Genomic DNA, 15,644 nt, shown 5'->3' with positions numbered 1-15,644 from the left:
GCAACACAAAACCCATGCAGAAAATGGGAGTCATAGAGAATAGCAGACCAGGCTATGGCTCTGACTGCAGCAGAAAATTCCTGTAGACTACTACTGAAAGTGCAGGTGAGTTTTTAAAAAATCCCCAAGAGTTACAAGGATTTTGTATCAGAAGGAAGAATGACCACATTTCCTCAGAGCAAGGTGAATACTGAGGCCAGCCAAACTCTACTGCTGGGAAAAGGCATGACCTTTCCACCAGAGAATGCAGTGAGTGCCAAGGTGTCGTTAAAGCGTTTTGAAGGAGGGTACATGCCCATCCCCTTATACCAGGTGCACCTGGAGTGCAACCTTGCGTCAGGACCAGTGATCCCCAATTTCCCGTGGACAGGGTTGACTTGCTCCTTGGTAATGACCTGGTGGGATCAAAAGTGATAGCTTCCCCAGTAGTCTCAGAGGAGCCAACTGAGGTCAAGGAGACAGAACCGCTGCAAGAGAAAGTGCCTGGCATTTTCCGTGTGGTAACCCAGTCAATGGCCAGACAAACTCTAAGTAGGCTGAAGTGGTACTGCAGACAGATGACCCAACTGTCTGGTTATCTGAGAACTTTCTTGGGAGACTAGAAGACCTTAAGGAAATAATAAGTAGGTCTTCCTTGGTTGAGGCTCAGCAAGCTGACCCGTTGTTTAAAAAGTTAGCTCAGGCTGCCCAAACTGAAGCTAAGGAAGAGGCAGTCCTTGAATGCTACTACATTAAATATTAGGTGATGAGGAAGTGGATACCCTCCTCACAGACCTACAAATAAGGAGTAGACAGTGCTCTACCAGGTAGTGGTGCCACTGAGATACCACGGGGAAACATTAAGGCTAGCACATGAAATTCTGATGGCTGGGCATGTTGGCACATGAAAAACCCAAGCCCGCATAAGCCAGCATTTTTACTGGCCACAACTCCATAGTGATGTAGTAAGGTTTTGCAGAACCTGCCACACCTACCAGGTTGTGGGAAAACCCAGCCTACAATAAAACCTGCACCCACGATTCTCGTGCCAGCTTTTGGGAAACCATTCAGCAAGGTGCTATTGAACTGTGTGGGGCCCCTGCCCAAAACCAAAGGGGGCTACCAGTGTATCAAGGGTGTGGCTACCTGCTTCCCAGGGCTGTTCCCCTGAGAACAATATTTGCTAAAATAGTGGTGGGGGAATTAACACAATTAGCTGGTATGGACTGCCCACTGAGATCCAGTCAGATCAGGGCTCAAATGTGATGTCACGAGTATTCCAGGAGGTCAAGGGCCTAAGTGTGCCCCAGCCTAAGTTCTCAGCATATCATCTGCAATCACAGGGCGTGCTAGAACAGTACCACCAGGCTCTAAAAGCAATGATCACGGCATTCTGCCACAAGTACCCTCATGATTGGGTAAAGGACTAGGTTTCCTTCTGTTTGCTACCAGAGACCCATCCAATGAGTACACTGGTTTTACTCTGTTTGAATTGGTTTATGGACACCAGGGAGAGGTCCTCTGAAACTAATCATGGAGACAATTTTAGAACAGAAGGAGGCAGTCTCCCTGTCATAGACTACGTAACTGTGTTCCAGGAATGACCCAAGAGAGTCTGTTGACAAACATGCTGAACCTTTCAGCCAGGGGACGACATGCTAGTGCTCCTACCAATACTGGGTGAACCCCTAAAAGCCTGGTTCAGTGGCCTGTTCAGAGTAGCTAAGAATCTTGGGGAGGTAAACCACCTAACTGACACCCCAGATCACAAGAAAAAGCAAAGGCTGTGTCATGTCAACATGATAAGACAATATCACAGCCAAGAAGTGGACTAGCACGTAATGATCAGTCCATTAACAACAGACCTAGAGAGGCACAGTGAAGCTGAATTGGAGGAAGACATGGGTGAGGTCCACATTGGACCTCCTGTCTGGAAGCAAACACAGGAATTCTAGTGAAATTGGACACCGCCTAAATTCAGAACAGCAAGGAGACCTGACAAGGCTGCTCACTGCATTTAAAAGCATCTGTAGAGACAAACCAGGCTGCACCACTTCAGCGCTACATGATGTGCATGTGGGAAAGGTCCCTCCTACAAAGCAATGTCCCTATCATCTAGGTCTAGAGAAACTGGCCTTTGGGAGGTGATTTGGGAGGTTATGCTTGAGCACCAACTAATTGGGCCTAGCAGCGGTAGCTGGAGCTCCCCAGTTGTGTTCATGCCCAAGCCAGACAGCTCCACAAAATTCTGTATTGACTGCCGCAAGTTGACCAGAGTCACCCTGGAAGACTGCATAATTGGATAGGTAACACAGCCTACATCACAAAGATAGATTTACTCAAGGGATTTTGACAGGTTCCCTTGACCGTCCATGCGAAAGAAATCTCCACCTAGTGACCGAGTGTTGAGTCATGCCATTTGGACTTAAAAATGCCCCAGCCACCTTTCAAAGGCTGATGAACCAGATAGTGGTGGGCTTATCCAATTGTGTAGTGTCACCTAGATGACTCCTAGTGTACAGTGACACCTGGGAAACTCACTTAGAGCAACTAGAAGCCCTCTTCCAGAAATTATAGTCAGCTGGCCTAGTGGTCAATCTCACTCAGAGTGAGCACGCTAAGGCTGAGATAACCTACCTAGGACAGATGGTGTGTCAAGGGCAAGTTGAGCCTCAAAGGTACAACAGTAATACAGTTACCCACTCCCACAACAAAACAGGAAATTAGATTTTTAGGGATGTGTGGTTTCTACTGCAAGTTTATCCCAAACTTCAGCATTGTAGCTGCCCTGCTGACAGACCTACTACAGAGAAAGGCAAAAGTAGTATGGACCGAGAAATGCCAGCTAGCTTTCAAAACACAGAGCTTTAATCAAGCATTTAAAGTAGCCATCAATACTAGTGACCTCGGGGTAGGGCTGTCCTCCATCAGGAGGATGAATCAGGAATAGAGACAATCAGATACATTTCCAAAAAACTGAACAAACATCAGAAATGGTATTCCACAGTAGAAAAATAAACCCAGGCTTCATTACTAGCTCTCAAACACTGAGATATATGTCCAAAATGGATACAAAGAGACCGAGGTCTATACTGACCACAACCCTTTGACCTTTGTGGAGAATTTCAAAGCTCAGAATACAAGGTTATTCTGTTGGATTTTTTTCCCAACCTTATCACCTAAAAAATCACCTACATTGCAGGGAAATTGAATGTGATTGTGGACGTCCTGTCCAGAATTTAAAGAGACCCAGTTAGAACTGATGGGATAATCCAGACCAAGGCTAAGGAAGTGAATGTATTTCTTTTTGTTTTGTGCTTTTCATTTCATTTCTTTGTGATGGGGAGGTGTCAAGATGCCAATAAAGATGCCCTTTATTTTTGAAAATATGACTTTTCAATTTTCAACTGACTGGAAATTTTACAATTTGAACTGAAACAGAGCAAGCTGCTGAAAAAGGCAAGGTCACATTCCAAGGTGAAGATGAGAAAACAACAAATCACTCTCAGGGGAGTGTGAAGAGAGAGACATTTGCTAAAATCCAGACAACCATTGAAGCACATAACTCTGAGGAACAGACATTAAAAATGCAAAGTACTGGATATTGAAACAATGGCTGCCAGAGACAAATATATCCAAAACTCTTGTAATTATGCAATAGTTAAGTATTTCAAGGCAAGGCTGCCAGCCACTACAGAGAGAGAGACTGCAAGTGAAACAGATGTTGTCAAGAAAGTCTTCAATAGAGGAAACAAGCTGAGGGTGGTTCTCTCCCCTTTTTCTATTTTGGAATAAGAGTATCGCCTGGTTCGAAAAGTCAACTCTACCAGAAAGCTACCAGCAAAGCGAGATCTTGTAATAATTGCAACACGTTCTACATTGGACAATATCGAAGGAACCAGCTAGCCTAAATCGGCTGCCATGTTTAAAATCTACGCCTCAAAGATGACAAAGGACCTTATATTCTTTATCTTTTTTACTGGACTCTAACTCCCCTTACTTCTGATACTTGCGTGCACATCTGCGCACACACACGTTGTCTGTGCATTGGCCCTAATGGCTGCATGAGGGCCGAATGCTTGACGTCACATTTTTATTATACTTCGTGGGTTTAGTGGTTAATAAATTTGCTCTTTGACTCAAGGAAACCTTTTTGATTGGCTCCAATAAATAGTTAAATACATTGTTAATAAATTAAATAGTTAAATACATTCTGATTTGGAAAAGGCATATCCTCGTAAGAGAATCTTAAATCTTTGTTATGACCAACCAAGGAGGCTGAATAGAGGGGAGCCAGTTCACCCCTTCTCACCTGGTCATAACAATCGGTCATGGGGAAAATATCTGTGGCATCATACTAATGAGAGTCCATGAGACGGTGCAGAGGAGATTTACTAGAATGGTTCCAGGGATGAGGGATTTTAAACTACAAGATTAGGCTGGAGAAGCTGGAGTTGCTTCCCTTGAAGGAAAGGAAGTTGAGAGAAGATTTGCTAAGGGTGTACAAGATTATGACAGGTTTAGATAAGGTAGATAAAGAAAAGTCGGTCCCATTAGCTGATAATCAAGGGCTGGGAGAATGTAGATTTACAGTTTTGGGCAAGAGATAGAGGGGGAATGTGAGGAAGAACTTTGTCATGCAGCAAGTGGTAATGACCTGGAATTGTCTGCCTACAAAGGTAGTGGAAGCTAAGATAGTCAATGGTTTCAAAAGGGAATTGGATGTCCACTTGAGGGAAGTGAACTTGCAGAGCTACAGGGACACAGCGTAGGAATGGGACTGATTGGATTGATCAACAGAGAGCCAGCATGAACTCAATAGCTGAATGGTCTCCTTCTATGCTGCAATAAGTCAATGCCATCAAACACAGGTAACCTGTAAGCTTTTCACAAAGATGGGGTTTTTAAACTAACAGTTGATCCGGAGCCAAATGGCTGCCATGAAAATCTTTCCTCTGGAACATGATTGCCAAACTCTCAAGTAGACACTCCAGAACTAAGCATTGCCAACACCAGGCCCTATAGATTTCAGCTGCAAAAAGCAAGTAAACCTTCAGATTCAACAGAAATGCTTACAACTCCCAGAATATGCTTGGGTTTACAGGTCCTGAAATTGGAATTATAAGAACATGTTAACCCTTCAATGAATTGATGGAACACGGATACATTTGCACGCATGTCCTACGCTACTAATCCACTCAGTGAGGGTAACAGGCTCAGACATTCAGATACACTCACTGAATATTGTACAATGTCTCACATAACTCAATACTCACCAGATTTAATTTAAAAATAAAAAGGGAATTTTTAAAAAGCAAGAGGTAACCTGGATACATTGGCATGAAATGCCACACAAGGATGATTTAGTTTATAAATTACATCCCGCTTTTGCGTAGATCCTTCAGTATGCGGAGGAACTGGCACAGAACACAACAAGTTTGCGAAACCTCTTTCACTAACCACTGCCTGTTGTTCTTCACTACTCCATAAACTTACGCACACAAGCACCCGGTGGGATTAAAGTAATTACCGGCCCCTCAGATTTGGTACATTTCAACATTAAGTATGAGCTGAAACAGATTGGCACCATCACATATAGGGCAGTTCAGTCTTAGCGAGTCCAGTGATTTTAAATAGCAGGCTGAGAAACCACCAACCTCAGGAAAGATTGATCCGCATGGTCTGTATAGGAACTTAAAATGCCATTTACCCCTCAAGTATTTGTAGAAGTTTCTTTTAAACAAATACAAAAACTCTGTCAGCAAGATGATCTGAGAGACCGCTGTTACATCAACTGAAAATGCCAAGAGTGAACAATTGGAAAACAGTGTGACAGATTGCTCGGCTGCACACTTGCTTACCATCCCAACTGTCTTCAGCCATCCTGCTTTCCTGTCTTGCCTTTAGGAATGAGTGGTGAGTGATGTACCCTACTGTCAGCTCCTCTATGGTGTCCAGCTGACTGCTCTGTAGCTTGCCCAAAGGCTGAGCTGCAAGAGTTTACGCCGCAATAGTGTAAACATTGTTTTGTGCACAGCTCGAGTGCCCGCTCGACAAATCACACCTGGAAATCAGTGCAGTCAAGTTGCAGTCAGAGTGTTCTGCGATCAGCCACTTCAAACTTTCCCAAAACAAGCGAGTTGGGCTGTGAAAGGGGGAGCCAGGAAACAGTTAACAGCACTTCAGCAAATAGTTTAGCACCATCTCTTAAGAGTATACTGAGACACTACATCAGGGCCAATATAACACGCTCAGCAAAGACAACGAGGAGCTGTCACAACGCTGGGGCCCCTGCCTTCAGCAGTCAGGGCAGCACAAATCAGCTCACGTGACAGTCACCCAAGGACGTCAAACTTCTACACTCCACAAGCTGTGCTGGATATTCACATGGCAACACAGATAGAGTTACTATATTTACACTGGACTTCCTGGCTTTGCACGGCCACTGTAGGCTGTCTGAAGCAACGAAAAGGAAGGGCAAGGGTGGTCTTGTAACAGCCAGCTCCGTTAAACCTCTTACTACAAGGGCATTCATTCAGCCCACATGATAGGAAGCAGCTTTCGAACTCAACAAAAACATCCTTAAAACTGAACTTGCTCTCATACTAGAACACCTTTGCAATCCCTGTGGTACAGAAAACTTTGAATTATAAGATGCTGCGACTATCAACTCATACTGCAACACTTTCTACCAGGGCAGTAAGCTGTACTCTGTATTTAACCTATGCTGTAGCTGCCCTGGGAGTGTTTGATGGGACAGTTTAGAGAGAGCTTCACTCTGTACCTTGTACCCTTCATTAAACTGAGATCCAAAACTCTGTTGCCCTGGACCCTAACTTTCATTATGTTCCATTCAACCATCCATGTGCTCTGTGACCTACCTCCCTTCCTGACAAAGCCTTAATTTTAAAATTCTCATCCTTGGTTTCAAATCCCTCCTTGACCCCACCCTTCCCTGTCTCTGTGACCTACTCCAGCCCTTCAAACTTCAGAGATCTGTGCTCCTCCAATGCCAGCCTTATCCATATCTTTGATTTTCATCACCATTGGTAGAGCTTCGTCGCATTTTCAGCTACCTGGACACCAAGTGCTGAGATTCCCCTCCGTAATCCTCTCCTCCTCCTTTAAACTTTTCTTTTGGTCACCTGTCTTATTATCTCCTTATGTGGCTTGGAGGAAAATCTCGATATAACACCCCTGTGAAGCGCCTTGGGACATGAAGAGCCCTATATAATTCAAATTGTTGTATTTAACCTGTGCAGTACCTGCCTTGGGAGTGTTTGAAGGGGCAGTGCAGAGGGAGCTTTACTCTATCTAACTGGTGCCACTGGGTGCATGATGTTGACACTGGTGTAAAAATGCAGAAAAGCATTTTCCCTTAACACCAACATTCATCACTATCTAAGCATCGAAGAACCTCAAAGATATCTCTGGTACTTAAGTGCACAACACTTATCACAGCAGCAGCGAGTTTCTAGCTATTTTTGGCATAATCTGAACGCACTGCAAAATAGATCAGCCATCATCTTTGTATGAAGAGAATTCTTAATGAGTTGGTTTGTTATGTGATGAAGTACATCACTTGCACAAGGGTTCCAAGAGCCTTGTCAGAGTCCACAATCAGCACAGTGGAGAGATAAAGGCCATCGAAAGTTATTATTTGGATCCAATAAATTAAAAGTCAGTCTGGTGTGAAGTTAAAAGAATGCAGATCTATGACCATCCAAAAAAATGAATAATTTCATCCCAGGCTTGCAGAGAGCTTCAAAAGATGGCCAGCTGCAGTTCAACACCACATTCATACAATATCATTGGTTAGCACTCTCTAAACAGAGATTACGTATTAAACTGTACACAACTATCATGGAGACAACTGAGGGGACACTAATGCACAAGTAAAACTTAGCCTAGTGACTGACTCTCTTGCCTCCTTGGGGACACTCCTAATTAGTTGCCACAACTTTAGTGGAACATTAGCTAACTGGTGCTAACATGTGCACAAAATGCCAAAGTTACAGTGGTCAATTGGTAGAAACTTCCCTCCCACTTTGAGGAAATTCGTGATACCTATCCAAAGTGAGCCAGTACACTTCAACATTATATGAATTAATCACTTTAAATGCTCCAATGGCTAGTGACAGACCTGTAACCAGCTGTACGTCACGCCAGCATCCAGGAAAACCCCAAGTTCTTCTATTAATACAGGAATACGTATCCACAGAATCTTAACGGCACAGGAAGAGGCCATTCGGCCCCATCATGTCTGCACTATCTCTCCAAATGAGCATTATGACTTAGTGCCACTGCCCTGCCCTTTCCCCATAACCCTGCACATTGTTTCTATTCAAATAATCACCTAATGCCCACTTGAATGCCTCGATTGAACCTATCTCCACCACACTCCAGAACTGAATCACTCGTTGTGTGAAAAACATTTTTCTCACGACACATTTGCTTCTTTTACAAATCACTTTAAATCTGTGCCCTCTCGTTCTTAATCCTTTTACGAGCGGGAACAGCTTCTCCCTATCTACTCTGTCCAGCCCCCTCATGATTTTGAGCATCTCTATCAAATCTACTCTTAGCTTTCTTCTCCCCAAGGAGAACAGTCCCAACCTCTCCTATCTATCTTCGTAACTGAAGTTTCTCATCCTTGGAACCATTCTTGTAAACCTCTTCTGCACTCTCTCCAATGTATTCATATCCTTCCTATAATATTGGACCTAGAACTGTACACAATAGTCCAGCTGAGGTCTAACGAATGTCTTATATAAATTCAACATAATCTCCCTGCTCTTGTCCTCTATGCCCCAATTAATAAAGCCCAGGATACTATATGCTATATTAACTGCTCTCCCCACCTGTCCTGTCTCCTTCAAAGATCTATGCACATATACACCCAGGTCTTTCTGCTCCTGCACTTTCAAAGTTTCACCCCTTATTTCATGTTGTCTATCCATGTTCTTCCTACCAAAATGCATCACCTCACACTTCTTTGCAATGAACTTCATCTGCCACCTATCTGCCCACCCACTCCACCAACTTGTCTATGTCCTTTTGAAGTTCTACACTTTCCTCCTTGCAGTTTACAATGCTCCCAAGCTTTGCATCATACGTAAACTTTGAAATTGTCCCTGCACACCAAGATCTAGATTATTAATGTACAGCAGGAAAAGCAAGGGTCCCAGTACCGATCCCTGGGGAACCCCACTACAAATCTTCCTCCAGCCCAAAAAATATCCATTGACAATTACTCTCTGCTTCCTATTTTTCAGCCAATTTTGTATCCACGTTGCTATTGTCCCTTTTATTCCACGAGCAATAACTTTTCTCACAAGTCTGTTGTACGGCATTGTGTTAAATGCCTTTTGAAAGTCCATATACACATCATCAACAACATTACCCTCATCGACCTTTTCTGTTACTTCTTCAAAAAACTCCAGCAAGTTAGTTAAACACAATTCTGGAATTTTAACTGGAAATTTCACTTAATATTAACCATGCCTTTCCAATCTGCTTTTAAATGGCTGAGTTTAAAACAATGGGCCAGTGTGATTATCTGCTCCTGACTTTCCATAATATTATACAAACCAATTCCTCAAAGTATTTGAAAAATGCTTATTTTTTTTTAAAGATCTGATAAACCTTCCTAGGGTCCAGATTTGGAGCACGCAATATTTGAGAGTGTCAATGTCATCAAATATGTATAAAGTTCTCATTTACCTAAAAAGGAAATCCCTGGTGTAAAAGAGATTATGTTTGTCCAGCTTAAAGGCAGCAGGCATACTCTATTTGCAAATCATTGGAAACTCTACAGGTCCAATGATGCACATTGTATACTTTTATCCTCCATTTGTCTCAATTGGTCTATTGAGGTATGATCAGACAAAAATAAATGTCAAACCAAAGGAGGAGATATTGGGGAGGATAAGAGCATTGGGTTTTAAGAAGGGTCTTAAAGTGGAAATAGTGGATATGTGGAGAGGTTTACAACTTCAAATCTATAACAGTGATTGGCATGAGTTCAGTGTTATTGGTTCTGGGACACTCGAACTGATCTTGGGAGAAGATTACAAAACTAAAGTTAAACTCTTAAATGAAATTTTCAACTTCAAATTAAATCAGATTGACCTACATCCTTACAAAAATAGAGTTCCAAATCTCTTAAATGTAGTTCAATACATATTCTATTACTGGTACCAGGCATCACTGCGGTTTCACACATGTTTAGACCCTATGATATTGCATAAATATGATGTTGAACTGCAGCTGGCTGTCTAACGAAGCTCTCTGCAAGCCTGGGGCGAAAATATTCATCATTTTTTGGATGGTCATACATCCCGATTCTCAACTTCAAACCAGACTGACTGTTAATTTGTGAAGACACAAGTTTGTGAAATAGATTGGAGGGTTGTCCTGCAGGACAGGGCTGCTGCAGCTTATACCAACTAAGTACATGGTACAGCTCTTCCACCTTGCTTGTTTTGCATGATTCTGAAATTAAATAACTCCCACTGCTACAAACAGTACCCACACATCTAACGGCACAAACTCGTCACTCTGACATTTCTCAAACCACTCTATGCTGCTACACAAAAGAATCCTAACTGAAACTGCACCCAACAAAAGATTTAGATTCCACAGTAATTAAGCACTGTTGGTAAGCTGAAAGCCATGAAGAATAGGACGAGCACTCCTCAGGCATTCTCAATTTACTGACTTTAATAAACACTCGCGAATATTCATCAGCAGCAGGTTTTCCTGCCCCCAGAACCACACGATTAATCTCTATTAACATGATAAATGTGATCAAGAAGGAGACGGATGACCTTGCCTCCACTTGAGAAAGTAACGGAACACGGTAGAATTGTGGAACTAGTGTTTGTAACAGTTATTGGTATCGGCACTTTTAGAAATTCTTCTCCATTTCAATATGGAAAAATCACTCATTGGCCTCAACTACAATTGGATCTCGTGGTTCAAAATCCAAAGTCGCACCATTTCTAGTGCACTATTCCCTAAACGACAATTACTTCTGAAGCATAATCATTGTTGTTTTGGAGGCAAGCGTGACAGCTAATTTGTCCACAGCAAAGTCCAAACAGCAATTAGATGACTGACTAGTTCATTTGTTTTAGTGGCAGTGGTTGAAGGGCAAATATTGGCCAGATTGCTGAAGGCAAGAAATAGGAGGAATATGCCATTTAGCTGTTCCAGTCTAGTCCGCCATTCAATAAGCATGGCTAATCTTCCACCTCATCTCCATATTCCTGCACTATCCTTAATTCCCTTAGTACCCCAAAATCCATTGGCCTCTGTCTCAAATATACTCAACATCCACCCGAATAGATTCAGTACAAGGGGGACTTTCTGTTAATGTCTCATTCTAAAAGCACCTCGAATGTTGCACTCTGTCAGCACCGTGTTAGCCTAGATTATCTACTTGGGCCCCAAGTAATCTGCTGACTCAAGGCAAGCAAGCTGACACTGTCAGTGAGACAGTGAAGGGAGGAGTGACAAACTGTGGTAGAATTATTGGATCTAGATGAAGCGCCATTGCCCATCTACAGTTTTGCCATCACCGTGAAGCCAACCGATGCAGAAGTTCTGCCACTTCAAAATGAAATTTCCGGTAACAGTCATGGTGGTCATGGATTTTGCCATGATACCAACTCTACATAGGACACAAGTGGAACTGAAACAATAACAATGCACTGAATAATTGTTTAGCACTGTGGATGGAGCCCTGCCACATCAACGCTTGCTCCTATAAAGCTGCTGCTCTATACAGGCTTGGTTGATAAGATGATGCTTCAAACTTGGGAGGAATTCAATGAATAAAGGAAATCCGTACTTTGAACTGCCACAAAGGCAACAATCCTCGAGTTCCACAATTCTAGTTATTTCTCCATAGTAACTCAAATCCATTTCGAAAAATAGATCAGGTTTACTTAAAAAGAATAATGTACATCATCCATGCCCTCTGAACTGCACCATCCTGTTTAGACAGAAACTCCTTGCAGTGTTCTCTAAAGCTCATGAATGACCTCCACCGTGTAGGTTAAGTTCCAGCAAGATGGTCTGATTGGACAAATAAAACCACACACAAACATAGAATTTACAATTTTAATTAATAAATTAGTTGTTTAGTAAAATAGTTTCTTACTGCAGAATGATGGCTTTGGGTTTCAGTAACTGACAGCTGAATGGTCACCTCTAATTTTCCTGACTTCCTCAATGCCTCAGTTGCTAAATGCAGCACCACCACCAAGTGTGTTATGGAGGCAAACTGAGAAAGTCCCAGGGTTCTATGTTAAGGTAGTTAATCTTAGCCAGAATTATGAATGAGGCACTACAGTTGACATCAGCATGCTCCGGTTAGGGGGAAGGAGGAAGTGGTCGGGTGGAAACCCACCTGGGTTCCTGCTCCCACTCCTGTTTGACAACTTCTGCTGTGGGTGGCAGGTTCTTTCATGAAGAATAAACCCACGAGAAACAGTGTTGCTGGTAACCACGGGGCTTTACATCAACATGAATCAATGCCTTTACGAGAGGAAGGGAATTAAACGAGATAAAAGATCTGGCTTGCAACTCATCACCCCCCACCCTTTCCGCCAGCTCTCAAGACCACAAGGGGAAAAAGACAAAGACTTGCATTTAGATAGCAACTTTAAAGGCCACAGCACATTCCGAAGTGTTTTACAGTCAATGAAGCACTTTTGAACTCTTGTAATGTAGGAGGCATGGCAACCAATTTGTGCAGAATAAGCTCACACAAACAGCAATGTGATAATGACCAGATAATGTGTTTCTGTGAAACCGATTGGAAGGATAAACGTTGATCAGAACACTGGGTTTAGCTCTCCTGCTCTTCTTCAAAATAGTGCCAGATAGGACCTCGAAACCTTTCATCAGAAAGATGATAACAGCACCTCCAGCAGTGCAGCACTCTTTCAGTGCTGCACTGGAGTGCCAACTTTTTTGATTTTTTTACTTTTAAGTCCTAGAGTGGGACTTGAATCCTTAACCTCCTGAGTTAGAAGCAAGAGTGCCACCAATTGAGCCACAGCTGACACTAACACAGAATCTGGTCTTTAGCTTACCAGCAGTTTCACCATGTACAGTGGAATGCTAATATAGTGATTGTTTTGGCCAATATCCCACATGATCAGAATTGGTGATAAGTGTTGCTGCTCAACGGCATCACTGGACATTCAATGCCATTTCAGAGGGCTGACAAGACAGTCCCAAATCAGCTCAGTTGTTTAAAGTTCCTGCATGGCTCTGCGACTTGATAATCTGAGCCATGGGGGAGGGGATGAGGTTTTCATCAGTGTTAAATCAAATTCAGAACATTGTTGCTGTCAGGAACACACTACAGAAGCAATTATTTACACAACACTTTTGGGTCAAAGCTCCTCTTCATTGTTAGAACCTCCAAATAAAAACCTACGTCAAGAGAAAAGGCCTATGAACATATGAACATACATGCAAACAAGCCTGCTCCGCCATTTAATAAGATCATGGCTAATTATAGTAACCCGAAACCTGCACTCTACCTACCCCTGATAACCTATCACTCCCCTTGCTTACCAAGAATCTACCTACCTCTGCTTTAAAAATATTCAAAGACTCTGCTTCCACCACCTTTTCAGGATGAGAGGTCCAAAGGTTCACGACCTCAGTGGAAAAATTTAATCTCATCTCGGTTTTAAATGGGCGACCCCTTATTTTTAAACAGTGACCCCCTTAGTTCTAGAAGTTAAAAAGGTCAGTAAAGATAAGTCAGTGGCTACATAACGCGGCATGTGCATTTTTAAAGGCCTGTAGAAAGAAAGATTGAGACATAAGGAGTGTCATAGTTTTCAGGTCCCAATTTAAAAAAACTCAGATCTGGAGCAAGTACAATAAGGTTCGATTTCACCAGTGAAGCTATATGAAAGAGAACAAAAGGAGAAAGGGGAGATCATTGACCCAAGAAAAGATTTTTGTTTCTCACCTACGAACGCTTTCCAAATATGAAACTATAAATCAAGTATGGGACAGACAGAGGCTGCCTAAAGAATTCTAGCGTTAGGGATAAAAGAGGGAACCGTGCTTTGTGGAGGCAACTACTGAAAGAGAGATTTGGGAGTCCCCCACATGGGCAGAATGTCAATAGATATCTACAATGAATAGTAACTGCTAGTTAGATGTAAATGCAGAGTTAAAATCAGTTCCAAACAGTTTCCTTTAAATTCCATTTTTACAGATGCAGTTAAGAAATCTGTGCAGTTCAATTGCCTGTAAAAGTTCCAGAGCCATTCATCCAAACAATAAAAAGCAGCTGACTGTATTTTCTTCACCAAAAGGGGTGGCTTGTTAATTAGGTTGCCCATGTCATATTTTGTGTTTTGCTATTGTTAGTGGGGTGAGGACATCAAGTTGGTACCAGCCCTTACATTCTGAATCAGAAATTTCTTAGACAAATGTCACTACTGAGCAACGTTAAACTTAAACACTGCTTTTTAGTATTTTTTGTGTTAAAGTCGACTGCTTCGCTTGAAAGGGGCCAGGAGTTGTCTGATGACTGCAAAGTTACTCCATTGTATTTTACCTGGTAATAGACTTAAAGCCCCTCTCTGCTTTTGTCCTTCAAATAAATGGAGAAAAGCATTTCCAGTTCTTGCCAGATTCTGAAGACAGGCTCCATGATGGTGACAGCCACATTTGACTGAAGATTCCCAACACAAGGGAGACAGCTTAGAACAACATTCTGTTACCAAGGGCAAAAAAATTCTGTTGATTCTCAGCACTTTGTTTTGTTACAAGTGACTATACTTTTCTAGTCACTGAAGTTGGGCTGGTGACGGTTCTTAAGAACTTTAGGCTAAATATTCCAGTTGTTTTGTATTAATTTAATTCTTCATTTTATAACTATTTACACTGTAAATAAATCTGATGTGTTGTTTTAAGCTGTGGAATTTTTGGTCCCGATTAATATCGTCCATTTATCCTGAGTGGTTTGGCAGCCATAGCACAAAGCTATGCTTGATTCAGTAGCACTATCACAATAATTCTTGGTACTAATGCATAGCAGTTAAAGCACAGAAAGCCATTCAGCTCAGTTGGTCTATACTGGTGTTTCTGCTCCTCCCGAGATTACTCCTGCTCAAAAAGGCAAAATTGCTAATAGCAGACTTGAGGGCCGAGATCCACATTCAGAAAATGGTGGGCCATCGAACGAGGCAATACAACAAAAGAAATAAAAACTGCAGCATGCAACAAGCACATCCATATTCCCAGAGAATCCAGAGAAAAGAACTGAGAAATGCAAATTGATAACCCAGGATAAAGGTGGTGCAGTTCACCCAAGTACATAAAACATTAAATTGATCAGGTAAGCTTAGAGTTTATTGACATAACCAGGATCTTAAACTAGCTTAGTGGGTAGCACTGTCATCAAGTCAGAAGATTGTGGGTTCAAGTCCTACTTCTGAATTTGAGCACATAATCCAGATTAACACTTCAATGCAGAACTAAAAGTGTGCCGCACATTCGAAGGTGTCATTTTTTGGATGGCTGCTCAGGTCCGTGCAAAAGATCACATGGCACTATACTTCACTCAGAGATTAAGAATCGTGCAGTGATTACTGTTAGTGCCATCAAACAGATCCAACTCAAAA

General features: G+C 42.3%; 1 protein-coding gene across 4 annotated transcripts in view; it reads right to left on the bottom strand.

The window, feature by feature from the left end:
* Positions 1-15,644, bottom strand: part of LOC121271287 (cAMP-dependent protein kinase catalytic subunit alpha-like) — a 157,971-nt gene that overhangs the window by 94,179 nt on the left and 48,148 nt on the right. The window contains exon 1 of one of the 4 annotated variants that reach the window (XM_041177166.1): positions 5,841-6,259. The exons of the other annotated variants lie outside the window; for them this stretch is intronic. Within the exon in view, the coding sequence (XP_041033100.1) occupies positions 5,841-5,862 (22 nt within the window). The 5' untranslated portion in view covers positions 5,863-6,259. Of the gene's footprint in view, positions 1-5,840; positions 6,260-15,644 lie in introns of those variants that run through there. 4 annotated transcript variants of the gene reach the window in all.

This window comes from Carcharodon carcharias, chromosome 30 (assembly GCF_017639515.1).
Source record: "Carcharodon carcharias isolate sCarCar2 chromosome 30, sCarCar2.pri, whole genome shotgun sequence".
Lineage (NCBI taxonomy): Eukaryota > Metazoa > Chordata > Chondrichthyes > Lamniformes > Lamnidae > Carcharodon > Carcharodon carcharias.
The sequence above is the reverse complement of the archived record's forward strand: the minus strand, read 5'-3'. Positions and strand labels throughout refer to the sequence as shown.